General features: G+C 36.9%; 1 protein-coding gene and 1 long non-coding RNA gene across 4 annotated transcripts in view; one reads left to right on the top strand and one right to left on the bottom strand.

Annotated features, from left to right (window-relative positions):
• Positions 1-21,459, top strand: part of SPAG1 (sperm associated antigen 1) — a 110,616-nt gene that overhangs the window by 35,028 nt on the left and 54,129 nt on the right. For all 3 annotated transcript variants that reach the window (XM_022584695.3, XM_022584696.3, XM_089898857.1), the window contains one exon: positions 4,869-5,028. In XM_022584695.3, the coding sequence (XP_022440403.3) occupies positions 4,869-5,028 (160 nt within the window). The remainder of the gene's footprint in view (positions 1-4,868; positions 5,029-21,459) is intronic.
• The window catches only part of LOC149746936 (uncharacterized), a 55,910-nt gene that overhangs the window by 22,436 nt on the left and 12,015 nt on the right, over positions 1-21,459 (bottom strand). The window contains exon 2 of the long non-coding RNA XR_016388368.1: positions 6,357-6,737. This is a non-coding gene — a long non-coding RNA (uncharacterized LOC149746936). The remainder of the gene's footprint in view (positions 1-6,356; positions 6,738-21,459) is intronic.

The raw sequence follows: 21,459 nt of genomic DNA, 5'->3' as shown, positions 1-21,459 counted from the left end.
TGGAACTTACCTCAGCATAATAAAGGCCATATATGACAAACCCACAGCCAACATCACACTCAATGGTGAAAAACTGTAACCATTTTCACTAAGATCAGGAACAAAACAAGGATGCCCACTCTTACCACTATTATTCAACATAGTTTTGGAAGTTTTAGCCACAGCAATCAGAGAAGAAAAAGAAATAAAAGGAATCCATATCAGAAAAGAAGTAAAGCTGTCACTGTTTGCAGATGATATGATACTATACATAGAGAATCCTAAAGATGCTACCAGAAAACTACTACAGCTAATCAATGAATTTGGTAAAATAGCAGGATATAAAATTAATGCACAGAAATCTCTTGCATTCCTTTACACTAATGATGAAAAATTTGAAAGTGAAATTATGGAAACACTCCCACGTACCACTGCAACAAAAAGAATAACACACCTAGGAACAAACCTACCTAAGAAGACAAAAGACCTGTATGCAGAAAACTATAGCACACTGATGAAAGAAATTAAAGATGATACAAATAGATGGAGAGATATACCATGTTCTTGGATTGGAAGAATCAACATTGTGAAAATGACTATACTCCCCAAAGCAATCTACAGATTCAATGCAACCCCTATCACACTACCACTGGCATATTTTCACAGAACTGGAACAAAAAATTGCACAATTTGTATGAAAACACAAAAGATCCCGTATAGCCAAAGCAATCTTGAGAAAGAAAAATGGAGCTGGAGGAATCAGGCTCCCTGACTTCAGACTATACTACAAAGCTACAGCAATAAAGACAGTATTGTACTGGCACAAAAACAGAAATATAGATCGATGGAACAGATAGAAAGCCCAGAGATAAACCCAAGCACATATGGTCACCTTATTTTTGATAAAGGAGGCAAGAATATACAATGGAGAAAAGACAGCCTCTTCAATAAATGGTGCTGGGGAAACTGGACAGCTACATGTAAAAGGATGAAATTAGAACACTCCCTAACACCACAAAAATAAGCTCAAAATGGATTAACGACCTAAATGTAAGGCCAGACACTCTAAAACTCCTAGAGGAAAACATAGGCAGAACACTCTATGATATAAATCACAGCAAGATCCTTTTTGACCCAGCTCCTAGAGAAATGGAAATAAAAACAAAAATAAACATAATGGGACCTAATGAAACTTAAAAGCTTTTGCACAGCAAAGGAAAACATAAACAGCAGGAAAAGACAACCCTCAGAATGGGAGAAAATATTTGCAAATGAAGCAACTGACAAAGGATTAATTTCCAAAATTTACTTGCAGCTCAATATCAAAAAAACATACAGCCCAATCCACAAATGGGCAGAAGACCTAAATAGACATTTCTCCAAAGAAGATATACAGATGGCCAAGAAGCACATGAGAAGCTGCTCAACATCACTAATTATTAGAGAAATGCAAATCAAAACTGCAGTGAGGTATCACTTCACACCAGTTAGAATGGGCTTCATCAAAAAATCTACAAACAACAAATGCTGGAGAGGGTGTGGAGAAAAGGGAACCCTCTTGCACTGTTGGTGAGAGTGGAAACTGATACAGCCACTATGGAGAACAGTATGGAGGTTCCTTAAAAAACTAAAAATAGAACTACCATACGACACAGCAATCCCACTACTGGACATATACCCTGAGAAAACCGTAATTCAAAAAACAGTAATGTACCACAATGTTCATTGCAGCTGTATTTACAATAGCTAGGACATGGGAGCAACGTAAGTGTCCATCGACAGGTGAATGGATAAAGAAAATGTGGCACATATAAACAGTGGCACATTACTCAGCCACAAAAAGAAACGAAATTGAGTTATTTGTAGTGAGGTGGATGCAGAGAATGGACTTGAGGACACGGGGAGGGGGAAGGGGAAGCTGGGACAAAGTGAGAGAGTGGCATGGACATATATATACTACCAAATGTAAAACCGATAGCTCATGGGAAGCAGCCGCATAGCACAGGGAGATCAGCTTGGTGCTTCGTGACCACCTAGCAAGGTGGGATAGGGAGGGTGGGAGGGAGTTGCAAGAGGGAAGAGATATGGGGATATATTTATATGTATAGCTGATTCACTTGGTTATAAAGCAGAAACTAACACACCATTGTAAAGCAATTATACTCCAATAAAGATGTTAAAAAAAAAAAAAAAGAGAGGTACATCTCAGACATTCCCAGTGTTAACATCTATTTGAAGTGGAAGAAAGCTGGCTCTTAAATTGTCCAAAATCATAAACCTACTCCTAAAGGACAAATAAATTTCTCTTTCCTGAAGCTTTGTAGGCAATTCTTTTCTTTGAGCCAAGTTCAATTTATTATGCAAATGGTGTAGAACTTTCCTAGGTAGGATTAAGCATGAGCTTGATGGCCATAAAAGAGTGTTTATTCCTTAATTTGCATGGTAACCATAGCATCCCTAACAGTAAACTGACTCAGATAGGCACTTAGGGGATCTGTATTCAATCCTAAGGAGTAGAGGTAAGTGTCAAGAGCTGTGAAGGGCCTGAGAGTTTACCCTACATGTAAATTAGCAAGGTGGCCTAGAAGAATATACAAGATTCCTGGGTCAGGCACAAAAGACTTTGCTACTCATGGCATGGCAAGCCGATGAGCTTGAAGCTCATGTCCGTTACCCTGGCCACCAAGTTCCGTGTGGGCGGCAGAATGCCCAGATAGGGCATTCTCTATTTCCCAGGGCTGTTCTCAGTACAAACATCCTTAAAAAGATAATCTAGGTCCCTTTCACCAAGTGCAGATACAGCAGGAAGACAGCTGTCTGTGAACCAGAAAGCAGGCCCTCACCAGAAACCAAATCTGCTAGCACCTTAAACTTGGACTTCCCAGTCTTCAGGACTGAGAAATAAATTCCTGTTGTTATAAATCAAAGAAAAAAAAAAAGAACAAAGGTGGTTTAGCTCCTCTGCTTACAATATATTCAGAAATATGGGAAACCCCTGGAGAACTGTCTTCCACCAATAAGTTGTCACTGTTTCCACATACCTTTCAGGTTATCTAACTCTTTCTGAGAGGCAGCTGATGTCCCTACTGTATCAGCTGCAATTATCAAGTCAGCATTTCAGTGGATTAGGTTTAGGGTGCAGCTTAGGAACACCTCTTGACCCCATAGTATTTCCTTTTTATAATGGTATGTTCATTAAAAAGTTAGCATTTTAATATTCTAAAAAAAAAATTGAAACAAGGAAAACCACTTTTAATTTTACTATCCAACATAAGTTCATGTTTACATATTAACTTTAGACCTTAACCAAATGCATTTTTACCTTAACCATATGTAAAGATTAACTCAAAGCGGATCATATACCTTAATATAAAACTTGGAGTATGAAAGTTCTAGAAGAAAACATAAGAGAAAATCTTTATGACCTTGGATGAGACAAATATTCCTTAGGTGTGACACAGAGGCATAATCTATAAAAAGTTGATAATTGGGCTTCATCAAAATTAAAAAGTTTTTATTTATTCTATTAGAAGAATAAAAAGACAAGCCATAGACTGGGGGAAAATATTTGCAATCATGTATCCAACAAAGGGCTTGTGTCCTGAATATATACAGAACTTTAAAAACTCAATAATAAGAAAACAAACAGGTTGATGAAAAATAAGCAAGATATTTGATCAGACACGTCACCAAAAGTTATGTGAATGGAAAATAAGCACATGAAAAGATGCTCAATGTCATTAGTCATTAGAGAAACATAAAACCACAAGAGATACCACAACAAACCTGTTAGACAGCTAAAATGAAAATGATTGACCACACTAAGTGTTGGTGGGCATGTGGGAGAACTGAAACTTGGGAATATAAAATGATCCCACTGCTTTGGAATACAGGTAAAAAGCTAAACAAAACAATCATACGCCTACCGCATGACCCAGTCATTCCACTCCGAGTATTCACCAAGAAAAATACAAGCACATGTCCATACAAAGATTTAAGCACGAATGTTTATAATGGCTTCATTTGTAATTGCCAAAAACTGAAAATAGCCTAAAATGTCCATCAATAGGTGAATGGATAAACAAATCGTTTTGTAAGCATATAATAGAATACTACTGAACAATAAAAGGGAATGAACTAATAGGTTCATAAGACGACATGGATAAATTTCAAAATAATTATGCTAAGTGAAAGAAGCCAGACAAAAAGAGTATATGTATTATGATTCTACTTATATAAAAAACTGGAAAATACAAACTAATCTATCGTAACAGAAAGAACAGTGGTTGCAGGGATGAGCAAAAGGGAATCATAACAAAAAGATAGGAAGAAACGTTTTGTGAATGATGGATATGTTTATTATTACATCAAAATGTATTAAAACTTGTGCTCTTTAAGTATGTGCAGTTTATGTCAATTATACCTCAGTAAGGTGTTAAAGATGAGGAAGGAAGCAAAATGGTTTGATATATTTTTAAAATTTTCTAGTTGGCATAAAATATTAAAGAACTTTCAACATGACTCTTAAAAAAACATGTATAGTATGGTTTAATTTGTATAAAACTGGACACCTCTGTTTGTATATGCATACAAATATATCCAGGAAGATGATCATCAGAATGTCAATAGTTTATCTGAGTGGCAGGATTTCAGATGATTTTTTTCTTCCTTCTTTTATATTTGTTATGCTTTAAGTTTTTTACAGTGGACATGTATAGTTCTAATCAGACAAAGCAGTGAAGTTGTTTGAAAAGAAAAAGACCACCATAAGAAGCTTTATCTTAGTTATCTTTATTCATTTTTTAATATCTTGATATTCTTACCTGCAAGAATGGTTATAGTTTTTACTAAAGGAAAAAGTTTTCTTTAGTGTGGTGATTATGTTTCAGAAAACCTTGTTAGAGGTTGAAAGAGATCTGAAAAATTCTGAACCTGCATCTGAGACTCAAACCAAAGGAAAAAGGATGGTTATTCAGGAAGTAGAAAACTCAGAAGATGAAAATGAAAAGGACAGTGGAAGAAAACATGAAGATGGCATTGGAGATAACAGTAAGACATCTTTTCTCTTTGGTTTATGCAAAAAAAAAAACCACAACCCTATCTTGTTATATGATGAGCTGGCTCAAATTTTCTCTTTGTACAGAAATTCTTAGTCTACCAAATTTTTCTAGCTTTTACCTTGTAAGTCTACAAGCAGGTTTTTCCTTCATCTTTTTCTTAACACAGCTCATTTCTTTTTCTTTTCTTTTCTTATTGCAGTATAATTGACTTATAACATTATGTTAGTTTCAGGTGTACAACATAATGATTCAATATCTGTATGTATTGTGAAATTATCACCACGATAAGTCTAGTTAAAATCTTTTTCTTGGGGCTTCCCTGGTGGCACAGTGGTTGAGAGTCCGCCTGCCGATGTAGGGGACACGGGTTCGTGCCCTGGTCTGGGAAGATCCCACATGCTGCGGAGTGGCTAGGCCCGTGAACCATGGCCGCTGGGCCTGCGCGTCTGGAGCCTGTGCCCTGCAAAGGGAGAGGCCACAACAGTGAGAGGCCCGCATACCGTAAAAAAAATCTTTTTCTTAATACAATCTCCCAAACCCATTTTTCTTCATAATCTGACATCTTTTCTAGTGCTCAATTTAATTCCTGATTATCACCTTTAAACACAAATGGCTGCCTCTGTGACACCAACCATTTGCAAGTTAACCTTATGTCCATCTCTTAGATGATTGTTTTATATATAGCTACTTGGTTGCAAACAAATATGTTGGCTTCAAAGGGGTTGTTTGCCTAAAAATGAATGCACTGTTGGAATGCCCTGTAGCTATGCATGCCTCTCAATTTTTTTTTAAAATGTGCAATTTCACTTTTGATGTAATTTAAAAAAAAGAATCTAGACTATATAAAGCTTAATCTTCATAATATAAGACAATGAAAATTACATCAACTTTAAGGGGAAAAAATCTGCCTTTTCATTTGACCAGGGGAGAAAAGTTTTTCTTTTTTCTTGAGGGCCCCTGAGCAACTGAAGGGGAAATGTCAGCTCTGAAAATCATTCACAGGTAAAAACCAACTTTAAGTAATTTGACAGAATATTTTATTTTAGGGAAATATAAAATGTTCAAGTCATTCAACTTTAAAGAAAGAACAAGGAGTATAAGTTTGTTTTCATTCGTGGCAAAATATATAGTGTAAAATATATACATCAGCTTAAAATATGATCAGTTAAGCTAGGATAAAGACAAAAGCACAGAAAAGAAGGGGGAAAGAGATGAGGCAGAGTAGAGCACCCAAGAGAGATGGAAAAGAAAGTGAGAGCATCAAAGGGATAAAAAGGAGAGTTTAAGGTAAGCAGCTTTTCAAGGATTGAGGCTTACCTTTTTTTTCTTAAATAAATTTATTTAATTTTGGCTGTGTTGGGTCTTTGTTGCTGCATGCGGGCTTTCTTTAGTTGCGGTGAGCGTGGGCTCCTCTTCATTGCGGTGCATGGGCTTTTCATTGTGGCGGCTTCTCTTGTTGCCGAGCACGGGCTCTAGGCACACAGGCTTCAGTAGTTGTGGCACACGGGCTCAGTAATTGTGGCTTGCCGGCTCCAGAGCGCAGGCTCAGTAGTTGCCGCGCACGGGTTTAGCTGCTCCACGGCATGTGGGATCCTCCCGGACCAGGGATTGAACCCGTGTCCCTTGCATTGACAGGCGGATTCTTAACCACTGCGCCACCCAGGGAAGTCCCGATTGAGGCTCACCTTTAAGCAAGTTCTGGGAGCAAATGTTTTTCTTATGTTTATATTTAGCTTAAGATAATTAGCCAAGCATCTTACAGTTAAAGGAAATCATTTAAAATCTTATCTGGAACAAGATATAAACTGTATCAATTGCCACTATTTTTAAATTATTTTTTTAAATTTACATATAGTAAAAATGGACTTTTTGGTATACAGTTCTAACACGTGTATAATTTCATGTAACAGCCACCACCGTCAGGATCCAGAACAATTTTATCACAAATTGTTGGCTAAAAGGAAGGCAAAAAAGAACACCTCTTTTTGCTTTCCTTTTAGCCAAACCCTTCCAACACCCCAAGGCTTGGTCGTTGATCTATCCTCTGTTCCTGTAGTTTCACCTTTTCCAGAATGTCATATAAATGGAATCAGAGAGTATATAACCTTTTGAGACTAGCTTCCTGCACTTAGTGTAATGTCACTGAGATTCATTCATGTAGTTGCATGTATCTTTGATTTATCCCTTTTTATTACTGAGTAATACACCATTATATGGATATACTGCAGCTTGTTTATCCTTTCATTTGTTGAAGGACATTTAGTTTTTTTCCAGTATTTGGTATTTATGAATAGAGCTGCTATTAATATTCATGCACAGGTTTTTGGGTGAACATACGTTTTCATTTCTCTGGGGTAAATACCAAGAGTGGGACTGCTGGGTCATATGGCAAGTGTATGTTTAACTTTATAAAAAATCTCCAGACTGTTTTTCCAGAATGGTGGTACCATTTTTCATTCCCATTAGCAACACATGAGAGTTCTAGCTGTTTCACATTCTTGCCAGCATTTGGTATTTTATTTAAAAAAATTTTTTAGCCATTTTATTAGGTGTATAGTGGTTTCTCACTGTGGTTTTAATTTGCATTTTACTATTGGCTAGTGATGTTGAACATTTTTTCTTGTGCTTATTTGCCATGTCTATATCACTTTTGGTAAAGTATCTGTTGAAATTATTCCACCAGTTTTTAAAGTTGGGTTGTTGATTTCTTACTGTTGAATTTTGAGAGTTCTTTTCATATTTTTGATACAAGTCCTTTGTTAGATGTGAGATCTGCAAATATTTTTTCCCTATTTGTAGCTTGTTTTTTCTCATTCTTTTATCAGTGTCTTTCACAGAAAAAAAGGGTATTAGTTTGATTAGAGTCCAGTTTATCAAAATTTTTTAATGGGCTGGTGATTTGGTGTCATATCTTAATGCTTTGACTAAGCTAAAATCATGAGGATTTTCTCCTGTTTTCCTTTAAAAGTTCCATAGTTTTATACTTATGTACCATTCTGAGTTAATTTTTTTATTGAGATATAACTGACATATGACATTCTATTAGTTTCAGGTGTACAACATGATTCAATAGTTGTATATATTGTGAAGTAATTGCCACAATAAGTCTAGTTAAAAACCATCACCATACATAGTTAAAAAATTTTTTTCTTGTGATGAGAACTTTTAAGATCTCTTTTAGCAAGTTTCAAATATATAATAGAGTATTATTAACTCTAGTCACTATGCTGTACATTACATCCCCATGAATTATTTTATAACTGGAAGTTTGTGCCTTTTGACTCCCTTCACCCATTGCACACGTGTGCACATGTACACACACACACAGAAACACACACACACACACACACATAGATACGCCTCTGGCAACTATCAGTCTGTTCTCTATGAGCTCGGTTTGGTTTTTCTTTTTAGATTCCACATATAAATGAGATCATGTGGTGTTCATCTTTCTCTGTCTGACTTATTTCACTTAGCCATACTGAGTTAATTTTTCTATGAAGTGTGAGGATTAGATTGAGTTTCACTTTTTTGCATATGGATGTCCAATTGTTCCAAAACCATTTGATGAAAACTGTCCTTACTCCTTTGAACTGTCTTTGCACCTTTGTAAAAAAAAATCAGTTGGCCATATTTGTGTAGCCAATAGAATCTAACGCTGGGTTCAGTTCTTCTCCACTGACCTATGTGTCTGTCCCTTTGTCAATACCACACTATCTCGAGTGCTGTAGTTTAATAGTAAGTCTTAAAATCAGGTAGTGTGATTCCTTCAGCTTTATTTTTTTTTTTTCAAAATAGTTTGGCTATTCTAGTTCCTTTGCCTTTCACATAGTTTTAAAATCAGGTTTTTTTCAATTATATTTTATTTTTCACATGCTGCATTCCTCCAACTTCTCTTAATATTCAAGTATATTCCTTTATTGCATAAAATCACTTAACAGTCACATATATTTGATGACTATTTTACCACAAGCCTGTTTGTTATATTACTAAAATCTATATTTCTACTCACTGCAAAACACAGGGAATTTCCCACTGTATATCACTATAGTATATAGTAGACTATAATTGGACAGCAAATATGAGGTAGTTGAATCAGTTCTTTTATACCTAAAAAAAGTCATGCTGGGAATTTGATTGGAACTGCATTGAATTTATAAATCAATATAGGGAAGAAATGACATTGTAACTATATGGATTTTTCCAATCCATGAACATGGTATATCTCTCCACTTATTTAGGTCTTCTTTGATTTATTTCATTAGTGTTTTTTTAAGTTTTCAGCACACAGATACTGCACATACTTTGACAAATTTATACTTAAGTATTTAGATTTTTTGGAGCTATTGTAAAGAATATATTTTTAATTTCAGAAAATTGAAAATTGAATTGTTCATTGCTAGAATATTAAAATATCATTTATTTTAAAAAATATGTTGACCTTGTATCTTGCAGTCTTGCTAACTCACTGATAAGTTCCAGGATTCTTTTTGTAGACTCCTTGGAATTTTTTTCATAGAAAATTACATGGTCTGCAGATAAGAACAGTTTTATTTTCCTAATTTCCAATCTATACCTCTTTTCTTGCTTTTTCTTACTTTATTGAACTAGCTAAGGGCTATGGTGTTGAATAAACATGGTGAGAGTGAACAACCATGAACTTTGTTCTTAATCTTAGAGGGCAAGCATTCAGTCTTCCGTCATTAAGTTTTCTGTTAACTGTGGGTTTTTGAGAGATGGGCTTCATCAAATTAAGGAAGTAACTTTCTATTTCTACATGACTGTGACTTTTAATCTCAAATTGATGTGAACTTTTCATCTCAAATTGATGTAAACTTTTCAAATACTTTTTCTGCAGAAATTGATTTGGTCATGTGGTTTTTCTTCTGTAATCTGTTAGTCTATTGGATTATGTTGATTGATTTTCAAAAGTTGAGCTAGCCTTGAATTCTTGGGATAAACCCCATCAATCATCATGTATTATTCTTTTCAGGATTTTGTCTGTTATTATCTTGTTGAGGATTTTTGCATCTATGTTCATGAGAGACATTGGACTATAGTTTTTCTTTTTTTTTTGTACTGTACATGTCTGGTTTTGGTATCAGGATAATGGCAACGTCAGAAAAGTTGGGAGCTGGAATGTGCTTCTACCACTTCTGTTTTCTGAAAGAGATTGTGTAGAATTGATATTACTTCTTTTAAAATTTGGTAGAATTTGCCAGTGAAATCATCTGGGCCTGGAGGTTCTTTTGTGAAAGACTTAAAATTACAAATTTAATTTCTTTAGTAAACATACAACTGTTTAGGTTATCTGTGTTTTTCTTCAGTGAATCCTGAGTTTAGTAGTTTCAAAAAAATTGGTCCATTTCATCCAAGTTGTTGAATTTATAAGCACAGTTCATAGTACTCCCTTATTATAGCTTTAATGTCTGATTGACCTGTAGTGATATCCTCTCTTCCTGAGAGTGGCGATTTGTGTTTTCTCTTTTTTGTTTGTCAGTCTAGTTCAAGGTTTATCAATGTTATTGATTTTTTCAAATGTTTCATTGATTTTTCTCTGCTTTTTTAAAAAATATCTTTATTGGAGTATAGTTGCTTTACAATGCTGTGTTAGTTTCTGCTTTATAACACAGTGAATCAGTTATACATATACATATATCCCCATATCCCTTCCCTCTTGCATCTCCCTCCCACCCTCCCTATCCCACTCCTCTAAGCGGTCACAAAGCACAGAGTTGATCTCCCTGTGCTATGCGGCTGCTATCCACTAGCTATTGATTTTATATTTGGTAGTATATATATGTCCATGCCACTCTCTCACTTTGTCCCAGCTTACCCTTACCCCTCCCCATGTCCTCAAATCCATTCTCTAGTAGGGCTGCATCTTTATTCCTGTCCTGCCCCTAGGTTCTTCATAACCTTTTTTTTTTTTTAGATTCCATATATATGTGTTAGCATATGGTATTTGTTTTTCTGTTTCTGACTCACTTCACTCTGTATGACAGACTCTAGGTCCATCCAGTTCACTACAAGTAACTCAATTTTGTTTCTTTTTATGGCTGAGTAATATTCCATTGTATATATGTACCACATCTTGTTTATCCATTCATCTGTCTATGGACACTTAGGTTGCTTCCAAGTCCTGGCTATTGTAAATAGAGCTGCAATGAACACTGTGGTACATGACTCTTTTTGAAATACGGTTTTCTCAGGGTTTATGCCCAGTAGTGGGATTGCTGGGTCATATGGTAGTTCTATTTTTAGTTTTTTAAGGAACCTCCATACTGTTCTCCATAGTGGCTGTATCAATTTACATACCCACCAACAGTGCAAGAGGGTTCCCTTTTCTCCACCCCCTCTCCAGCATTTATTGTTTGTAGATTTTTTGATGATGGCCATTCTGACTGGTGTGAGGTGATACCTCATGGTAGTTTTGATTTGCATTACTCTGATGATTACTGATGTTGAGCATTCTTTCATGTGTTTGTTAGCAATATGTATATCTTCTTTGGAGAAATGTCTATTTAGGTCCTGCCCATTTTTGGATTGGGTTGCTTGTTTTTCTGATATTCAGCTGCATGAGCTGCTTGTAAATTTTAGAGATTAATCCTTTGTCATTTGCTTCATTAGCAAATATTTTCTCGCATTCTGAGGGTTGTCTTTTGGTCTTGTTTATGGTTTCCTTTGCTGTGCCAAAGCTTTGAAGTTTCATTAGGCCCCATTTGTTTATTTTTGTTTTTATTTCCATTTCTTTAGGAGGTGGGTCAAAAAGGATCTTGCTGTGATTTATGTCATAGAGTGTTCTGCCTATGATTTCCTCTAAGAGTTTTATAGTGTCTAGCCTTACATTTGGGTCTGTAATCCATTTTGAGTTTATTTTTGTGTATGGTGTTAGGGAGTGTTCTAATTTCGTTTATTTTTACATGTAGCTGCCCAGTTTCCCAGCACCACTTATTGAAGAGGCTGTCTTTTCTCCATTGTATGTTCTTGCCTCCTTTGTGAAAGATAAGGTCACCATATGTGCATGGGTTTATCTCTGGGCTTTCTATCCTGTTCCATTGATCTATATTTCTGATTTTGTGCCAGTACCATACTCTTATTTACTGTAGCTTTGTAGTATAGTCTGAAGTCAGAGAGCCTGATTCCTCCAGCTCCGTTTTTCTTTCTCAAGATTCCTTTGGCTATTTGGGGTCTTTTGTGTTTCCATACAAATTGTGCAATTTTTTGTTCAGGTTCTGTGAAAAATGCCAGTGGTAGTTTGATAGGAATTGCATTGTATCTGTAGATTGCTTTGGTAGTATAGTCATTTTCACAATGTTGATTCTTCCAATCCAAGAACATGGTATATCTCTCCATCTATTTGTAGCATCTTTAATTTCTTTCATCAGTGTCTTATAGTTATCTGCACACAGGTCTTTTCTCTCCTTAAGTAGGTTTATTCCTAGGTGTTTTATTCTTTTGTTGCCATGGTAAATGGGAGTGTTTCCTTAGATTTTTCATTAGTGTATAGGAATGCAAGAGATTTCTGTGCATTAATTTTATATCCTGCTACTTTACCAAACTCATCGATTAGCTCTAGCAGTTTTCTGGTAGCATCTTTTGGATTCTCTATGTATAGTATCATGTCATCTGCAAACAGTGAAAGCTTTACTTCTTCTTTACCCATATGGATTCCTTTTATTTCTTTTTCTTCTCTGATTGCTGTGGCTAAAACTCCAAAACTATGAATAATAGTGGTGAGGGTGGGCAACCTTGTCTTGTTCCAGATCTTAGTGGAAATGGTTTCAGTTCTTCACCATTGAGGATGACGTTGGCTGTGGGTTTGTCATGTATGGCCTTTATTATGTTGAGATAAGTTCCATCTATGCTTACTTTTGGAGGGTTTTTATCATAAATGCGTGTTGAATTTTGTCGATAGCTTTTTCTGCATCTGTTGAGATGGTCCTATGGTTTTTCTCCTTCATTTGTTAATATGGTGTATCACATTGATTGATTTGCATATATAGAAGAATCCTTGCATTCCTGGGATAACCCCACTTGATCATGGTGTATGATACTTTTGTATGTGTATGTGTATGATCATGGTGTATGATACTTTTAATGTGCTGTTGGATTCTGTTTGCTAGTATTTTGTTGAGGACTTTTGCATCTGTGTTCATCAGTGATATTGGCCTGTAGTTTTCTTTCTTTGTGACATCTTTGTCTGGTTTTGGTATCAGGGTGATGGTGGCCTTGTAGAATGAGTTTGGGTGTGTTCTTCCCTCTGGAGAATAGGTGTTACCTCTTCTATAAATGTTTGATAGAATTTTCCTGTGAAGCCATCTGGTCCTGGGCTTTTGTTTGTTGGAAGATTTTTAATCACAGTTTCAATTTCAGTGCTTGTGATTGGTCTGTTTATATTTTCTATTTCTGCCTGGTTCAGTCTCAGAAGGTTGTGCTTTTCTAAGAATTTGTCCATTTCTTCCAGGTTGTCCTTTTTATTGGCATATATTTCCCTGTAGTAATCTCTCATGATCCTTTGTATTTCTGCAGTGTCAGTTTTTGCTTCTCCTTTTTCATTTCTAATTCTATCGATTTTAGTGTTCTCCCTTTTTTTCTAGATGAGTCTGGCTAATGGTTTATCAATTTTGTTTATTTTCTCAAAGAACCAGCTTTTAGTTTTATTGATCTTTGCTATCATTTCCTTCATTTCTTTTTCATTTATTTCTGATCTGATCTTTATGATTTCTTTCCTTCTGCTAATTTTGGGGGTATTTTGTTCTTCTTTCTCTAATCTCTTTAGGTGTAAAGTTAGCTTGTTTATTTGAGATGTTTCTTGTTTCTTAAGGTAGTATTGTATTACTATAAACTTCCCTCTTAGTACTGATTTTGCTGCATCCCATAGGTTTAGTGTCATCGTGTTTTCATTGTCATTTGTTTCTAGGTTTTTTTTTTTTTTTTTGCAATAAGTGGGCCTCTCACTGTCGCGGCCCCTCCCGTTGCGGAGCACAGGCTCTGGATGCACATGCCCAGCGGCCATGGCTTACGGACCCAGCCGCTCCACGGCATGTGGGATCTTCCCGGACCAGAGCACGAACCCATGTCCCCTGCATCTGCAGGCGGACTCCCAACCACTGCGCCACCAGGGAAGCCCATTTCTAGGTATTTTTTTGATTTCCACTTTGATTTCTTCAGTGATCTCTTGGTTATTAAGCAGTGTACTGTTTAGCCTCCATGTGTTTGTATTTTTTACAGATTTTTTCCTGTAATTGATATCTAGTCTCATAGCATTTTGGTCGGAAAAGTTACTTGATATGATTTCAATTTTCTTAAATTTACCAAGGCTTGATTTGTGACCCAGGGTATGATCTATCCTGGAGAATGTTCCATGAGCACTTGAGAAGAAAGTTTATTCTCTTGTTTTTGATAGGAATGTCCTATAAATATCAATTAAGTCCATCTTGTTTAATGTATCATTTAATGCTTGTGTTTCCTTATTTATTTTCATTTTGGATGATCTGTCCATTGGTGAAAGTGGGGTGTTAAAGTCCCCTACTATGATTGTGTTACTGTCAATTTCCCCTTTTATGGCTGTTAGCATTTGCCTTATGTATTGAGGTGCTCCTATGTTGGGTGCATAAATATTTACAATTGTTATATCTTTTTCTTGGATTGAGCCCTTGATCATTATATAGTGTCCTTCTTTGTCTCTTGTAATAGTCTTTATTTTAAAGTCTATTTTGTCTGATACGAGAATTGCTACTCCAGCTTACTTTTGATTTCCATTTGCATGGAAGATATTTTTCCATCCCCTCACTTTCAGTCTGTATGTGTCCCTAGGTCTGAAGTGGGTCTCTTGTAGACAGCATATATACGGGTTTTGTTTTTTTATACATTCAGCCAGTCTATGTCTTTTGGTTGGAGCATTTAATCCATTTACATTTAAGGTAATTAACGATATGTATGTTCGTATTACCATTTTCTAAAATTTGCGTTTGTTAGTGTAGGTCTTTCCCTTCTCCTGTGTTTCCTGCCTAGAGAAGTTTCTTGACCATTTGTTGTAAGGCTGGTTTGGTGGTGCTGAATTCTCTTAGCTTTTGCTTGTCTGTAAAGATTTTAATTTCTCCATCAAATCTAAATGACATTCTTGCTGGGTAGAGTAATCTTGATTATAGGTTTTTCCCTTTCATCACTTTAAATATGTCCTGTCACTCCCTTCTGGCTTGAAGAGTTTCTGCTGAAAGATTAGCTGTTAACCTTATGGGGAGTCCCTTGTATGTTATTTGCTGCTTTTCCCTTGCTGCTTTTAATATTTTTGCTTTGTATTTAATTTTTGATAGTTTGATTAATATGTGTCTTGGCATGTTTCTCCTTGCATTTATCCTGTATCGGACTCTCTGCGCTCCCTGGACTTGATTAACTATTTCCTTTCCCACGTTAGGGAAGTTTCAACTATAATGTCTTCAGGTATTTTCTCAGTCCCTTTCGTTTTCTTTTGTTCTTCTGGGACCCCTATAATTTGAATGTTGGTGTGTTTAATGTTGTCCCATAGGTCTCTGAGACTGTCCTCAATTCTTTTCATTTTTTTTTCTTTATTCTGCTCTGAAGTAGTTATTTCCACTATTTTATCTTCCATGTTACTTATCCATTCTTCTTCCTCAGTTATTCTACTATTGATTACTTCTAGAGAATTTTAAGTTCATTTATTGTGTTGTTCATCATTGTTTGTTTGCTCTTTAGTTCTTCTAGGTCCTTGTTAAACATTTCTTTTATTTTCTCCATTCCATTTCCAATATTTTGGATCATCTTTAGTATCATTACTCTGAATTCTTTTTCAGGTAGACTGCCTATTTCTTCTTCATTTGTTTGGTCTGGTGGGTTTTTTACCTTGCTCCTTCATGTGCTGTGTGTTTCTCTGTCTTCTCATTTTGCTTAACTTATTGTGTTCAGGGTCTCCTTTTCACAGGCTGCCGGTTCGTAATTCCCATTGTTTTTGGTGTCTGCCCTCAGTGGCTAAGGTTGGTTCAGTGGGTTGTTTAGGCTTCCTGGTGAAGGGGACTGGTGCCTGTGTTCTGGTGGATGAGGCTGGATCTTGTCTTTCTCGTGGGCAGCTCCGCGTCTGGTGGTGTGTCTGTGACCTTATTATGATTTTAGGCAGCCTTTCTCGTAGTGGGTGGCGTTGTGTTACATCTTGCTAGTTTCTTGGCATAGGGTGTCCAGCACTGGAGTTTGCTGGTCGTTGAGTGGAGCTGGGTCTTGGCGCTGAGATGGAGATCTCTGAGTGATTTTTGCCATTTGATATTACATGGAGCTGGGAGGTCTCTGGTGGACCGATGTTCTGAACTCGGCTCTCCCATCTCAGAGGCACAGGCCTGACGCCTGGCCGGGGCACCAAGACACTGTCATCCACACGGCTCAGAATAAAAGGGAGAATAAAGGAAAGAAAGAAAGTGATATAAAATCAAGTTGTAAAATAAAAAATAATTATTAAAAATAAAAAAGTTTAAAAAGTAAAAAAAAACAAAGCAAAGAAAGAAAGAACAGAGCAACCAAACCAGAAAATAAACCCAGCAATGATAAAAGTGCTAAAAACCATGCTTAAAAAAAAAAAAGAAAAGGGCAGACGGAACCCTAGGACAAATGGTAAAAGCAAAGCTATACAGACAAAATCACACAAAGATGCATACACATACACACTCAACAAAAAGAGAAAAAGGAAATATATATATATCATTGCTCCCGAAGTCCACTGCCTCAATTTGGGATGATTCGTTGTCTTTTCAGGTATTCCACAGATGCACGGTACATCAGGTTGATTGTGGAAATTTAATCCACTGCTCCTGAGGCTGCTGGGAGAGATTTCCCTTTCTCTTCTTTGTTTGCACAGCTCCTGGGGTTCACCTTTGGATTTAGCCACGCCTCTGCGTGTAGGTTGCCTGAGGGCATCTGTTCTTCGCTCATACAGGATGGGGTTAAAGGAGCAGCTGACTGGGGGCTCTGGCTCACTCAGGCCAGGGGAACAGATGGGTACAGAATGCGGGGCGATCCTGTGGCAGCAGAGGCTGGCGTGACGTTGCAACAGCCTGAGTCATGCCGTGTGTTCCCCCAGGGAAGTTGTCCCTGGATCATGGGACCCTGGCAGTTGCGGGCTGCACAGGCTCCTAGGAGGGGAGGTGTGGATAGTGACCTGTGCTTGCACACAGGCTTCTTGGTGGCTGCAGCAGCAGCCTTAGTGTCTCATGCCCATCTCTTGGGTCTGCACTGATAGCCATGGCTCACACCCATCTCTGGAGCTTGTTTCGGCCGAGCTCTGAATCCCCTCTCCTTGCGCACCGTGAAACAACAAGGCAAGAAAAAGTCTCTTGCTTCTTTGGCAGTTCCAGACTTTCCCCCGCAGACTCCTTCCCGGCTAGCTGTGGCGCACTAGCCCCCTTCAGGCTGTGTTCATGCTGCCAACCCCAGTCCTCTCCCTGGGATCTGACCTCTGCAGCAGGATCCTCAGCTCCCAGCTCCCACCCGTCCTGGCGGGTGAGCAGACAAGCCTCTCAGGCTGGTGACAGCTGGTTGGCACTGATCCTCTGTGCGGGAATCTGTCTGCTTTGCCCTCTGCACCCCTGTTGCTGCGCTCTCCTCCGTGGTTCCGAAGCTTCCCCCCGTCACCCCCGTCTTTGCCAGTGACGGGGCTTCCTAGTGTGTGGAAACCTTTCCTCCTTCACAGCTCCGTCCCACTGGTGCAGGTCCCATCCCTATTCTTTTGTCTCTGTTTTTTCTTTTTTCTTTTGCCCTACCCAGGTATGTGGGGAGTTTCTTGCCTTTTGGGAGGTCTAAGGTCTTCTACCAGCGTTCCGTAGGTGTCCCGTAGGAGTTGTTCCACATGTAGATGTATTTCTGATGTATTTGTGGGTGGGAAGGTGATCTCCACATCTTAGTCTTTCACCATCTTGAAGTTCTCCTCACTTCTCTGCTTTTTTATATTTTTCAGTTTCATTGATTTCTGCTCTTTATCATTTCCTTCTTTTTGTTTGTTATGGGTTTATTTTTCTTCTCTTTCTCTAAGATAGTTTCTCAAATGGAAGCTTAGAATGTTGATTTGAAACTTTTTTCCCTAACATAAGCATTTGATGCTATGCTTTCTTCTAAGTGTGGCATTAGCTGCATCCCATACATTTTGATACGTTGTATTCTCATTGTCATTCAACTGGAAATATTTTCTAATTTCCTTCAAGGCTCCCTCTTTGACCCATATGGCATATTTAATTTCCAAATTTTTGAGACATCAGTAATCTTTCTGTTATTGATTTAAAGTTTACCTCCGTGTTGTACAGTAGAAACTAACACACCATTGTAAAGCAGTTATACTCCAATAAAGATGTTAAATTTTTTTTTAAATAAAAAAATTTTAAAAAGAATGGAAAAATAAAAATAAAAACCCGTAAAGTTTACCTCCGTTAAGGTCAGAGAATACACTTTGTGTTACATTATTACTTTCAAATTTGTTGAGGCTTTTTTTTATGACATAGGATGTATTATTTCTTGATGCAGATTCCACATGCCCTTGAAAAGAATGTTATTCTGCTGGTTTTTGGTGGAGTGTTTTATAAATGTCAATTAAATTAAGTTGGTTGATGGTGCTGCTTAGTTCTTTATCCTTGCTGATTTTGTTTACTTGTTATATTCCTTACTTTTATATTCCTTATTGAGGAGTATTGTTGTCTACAGTTGTGGATTTGTCCGTTTCTCTTTTTAGTTGTACCAGTTTTTGCTTCACGTGTCTTGAGGCTCTGTTGTTAGAAATATTCACGTTTAGGATTTCTGTGACTTGTTGGTCAGTTGATCCTTTTATCATTATATAATGTTTCTCTATCTTTGGTAATTTTACTTGCTTTTAAGTCTGCTTTGTCTGACAGTAATATAGCTATTTCAGCTCTCTTTGGATTAATATTTTCACAGTATATATTTTCCTAGGCTTTTACTTTAACCTACCTATATAATTAAGGTGGTTTTCTATTAGACAGTAAATAGTTGGGTCTTGTTTTTAATCTTACTATCTCTTGTCTTATAACTGGTATATGTACACCATTTACAATTAATTATTGATGTTTGTAGTAGGTCTAACATTGTATTATTTGTTTTTCTGTTTCTTCCCTTTGTTTTTTGTTCAACTTTTTTTCTTTTATACCTTCTTTTGAGTTATTTAAATATTGTTTAGTTTTACATTTTAAAGTATTGATTGTGTTTTTTACTGTATTTCTTTGTACATTCTTTTAATGGTCCCACTAGGAATTTATATATACATACTTAACTTTCCACATTTTACTTAGAATTAATATTCTACCACTTCCAGTGGAATGTAAAAAAAAAAATCTTACCACCATATCAGTCCCTTTATCCACTGTCTTTATGTTGTAGTTGTCATATGTGTTATATCTACGTTCATTGGTATTCCCATTAGACAATGTTATGCTTTCTGCTTTCAACCTCTCTACATTTTTAAAAGAATTTAAGAGGAGAAAAAAAACAGTCCTTTATTTACTCAGATATTTATCATTTCTACTGTTCTTCCTTCATTCCTAATGGTACATGTTTCTTCCTGCTATCATCTCCTTTACATATGAAGTATTTCCTTTAGCATTTCTTTTCAAGAATGTCTGCTAGAGATAAATTCTCTTAGTTTTCCTTCACTGAGGATGTCTTTATTTCACCTTCATTTCTGAAGGATATTTTTGCGGGATATAGAATTATGGTTTGACAGTCCTTTGTTTCAGCATTTTAAACATTTTGCCCTGCTGCCTTCTATCCTTCATGATTCTGATGAGAAATCCATTGTTATTCAAATTGTTGTTCCCCTATATTTGATGCATTGTTTTCCTCTGGATGCTTTCAAGACTTTTTCCTTTGTTTTTATTTTTATTTATTTTATTTTTATTTTTTTGCGGTACGCAGGCCTCTCACTGTTGCAGCCTCTCCCGTTGTGGAGCACAGGCTCTGGACACGCAGGCTCAGCAGCCATAGCTCACAGGCCCAGCCACTCCGCGGCATGTGGGATCTTCCCAGACTGGGGCATGAACCCGTGTCCCCTGCATCGGCAGGTGGACTCTCAACCACTGCGCCACCAGGGAAGCCCTGTTTTTATTTTTTAGCAGTTTGATTATCATATGTCTTGATGTGCATTTCTTTGAATTTATCCTTTTGGAGTATGCTGAGATTCTTGAATCTATAAGTTCATGTCTTTGCCACATTTGTGAAGTTGTCAGCCCTAAGTTCTTCAAATTTTTTTCTGGACAACACTATTTTTCCTTTCCTACTGGGACTATTATGACACAATTGTTAGACCATTTGGTATTGTCCTACAAGACTTTGAGGCTCTGTTCTTTTTTTCCCCCAGTTATTTTTCCTCTCTCTTGTTAAGATTGAGAAATTTCTCTTGATCTGTATATTCAAGTTCACTGACCTTTTCCTCTCATCTCAATTGTATTATTGTAGCCATTTGGTGAATTTTTTTATCTTGGTTATTGTATTTTTCCATTGTAATGTTTCCATTTGGTTCTTTTTTTTTCTTTTTGAAATCTTCTATTTTTCAGCAAAACTTTTTAATCTTTCTATTCATTTTAAGAGTGTTTGCCTGTATTTCTTGGAGCATGGTTAGTATTGCCACTTTAAAGTCTTTGTTTGAGAATTCATAACATCTGGTTATCCAGGGTTTAGTATTACTTAATTGCCTTTTTCTTTGCCACATGTTGAGATTTTCTTTCTTCTTCACTTGTAAGGAATTTTGTACTGTATATTAGCAATTTTTAATATTATTATATGTGATTTTCAGTTTTGTTTAAATCTGATGAGGAACTTTTACTTTAAAGCAGTTAATCAATCTGGTTAGTTTTGGGTAACAGTTCTCCTACCTGACTTCCGTGGACTATGGTTCTAATGTCAGTTTAGTTTCAAAACCTTTGCAGCACTATTTGGATCTGTCCCACTTGTGCACCACCCCATGACCAACTGGGGCCTGGGTAATGGTTTCCCCCGGAATTCACTTCTCAAAATTTTTGGTAGGATGTTTAAGGTCAGATTTATGCACATGGATCACCTGGTGGGTAAGCTCATTTCAGTTACAATTTTATGCAATTGTTTTCTTAAGTTCCCTCCTCTGTGATTCTTCCCTACTCTTTCTGGATGCCAGATGTTTTCCTTCCTCTTCCTTTGGCTAGAAAGACACACTTTAATTCTACTGTACACTTCCCATGACTATGTGCCTCCAGTAGTGAGCAGCAAGAGGAAAGAGAAAAAAAAAAAAAAGCAATGGGGATATCCTTGGGACCACAGTTTCTCTGACCAGAGATAAGAGTTCCTCTCCCTCAAAGTTTTAGCTATCTACTTGGCTGCTACTGCAGCTGCTGAAGGATTGCCTGGGAGCTGGGATTGGAGAGAAAGGAAAAACAAAACA

The sequence above is a fragment of the Delphinapterus leucas genome, chromosome 17 (assembly GCF_059928025.1).
Source record: "Delphinapterus leucas isolate spDelLeu-1000000601 "Yukka" chromosome 17, BTC_Dleu_Yukka2, whole genome shotgun sequence".
Classification (NCBI taxonomy): domain Eukaryota; kingdom Metazoa; phylum Chordata; class Mammalia; order Artiodactyla; family Monodontidae; genus Delphinapterus; species Delphinapterus leucas.
This window is presented reverse-complemented; position numbering and strand designations above follow the sequence as displayed.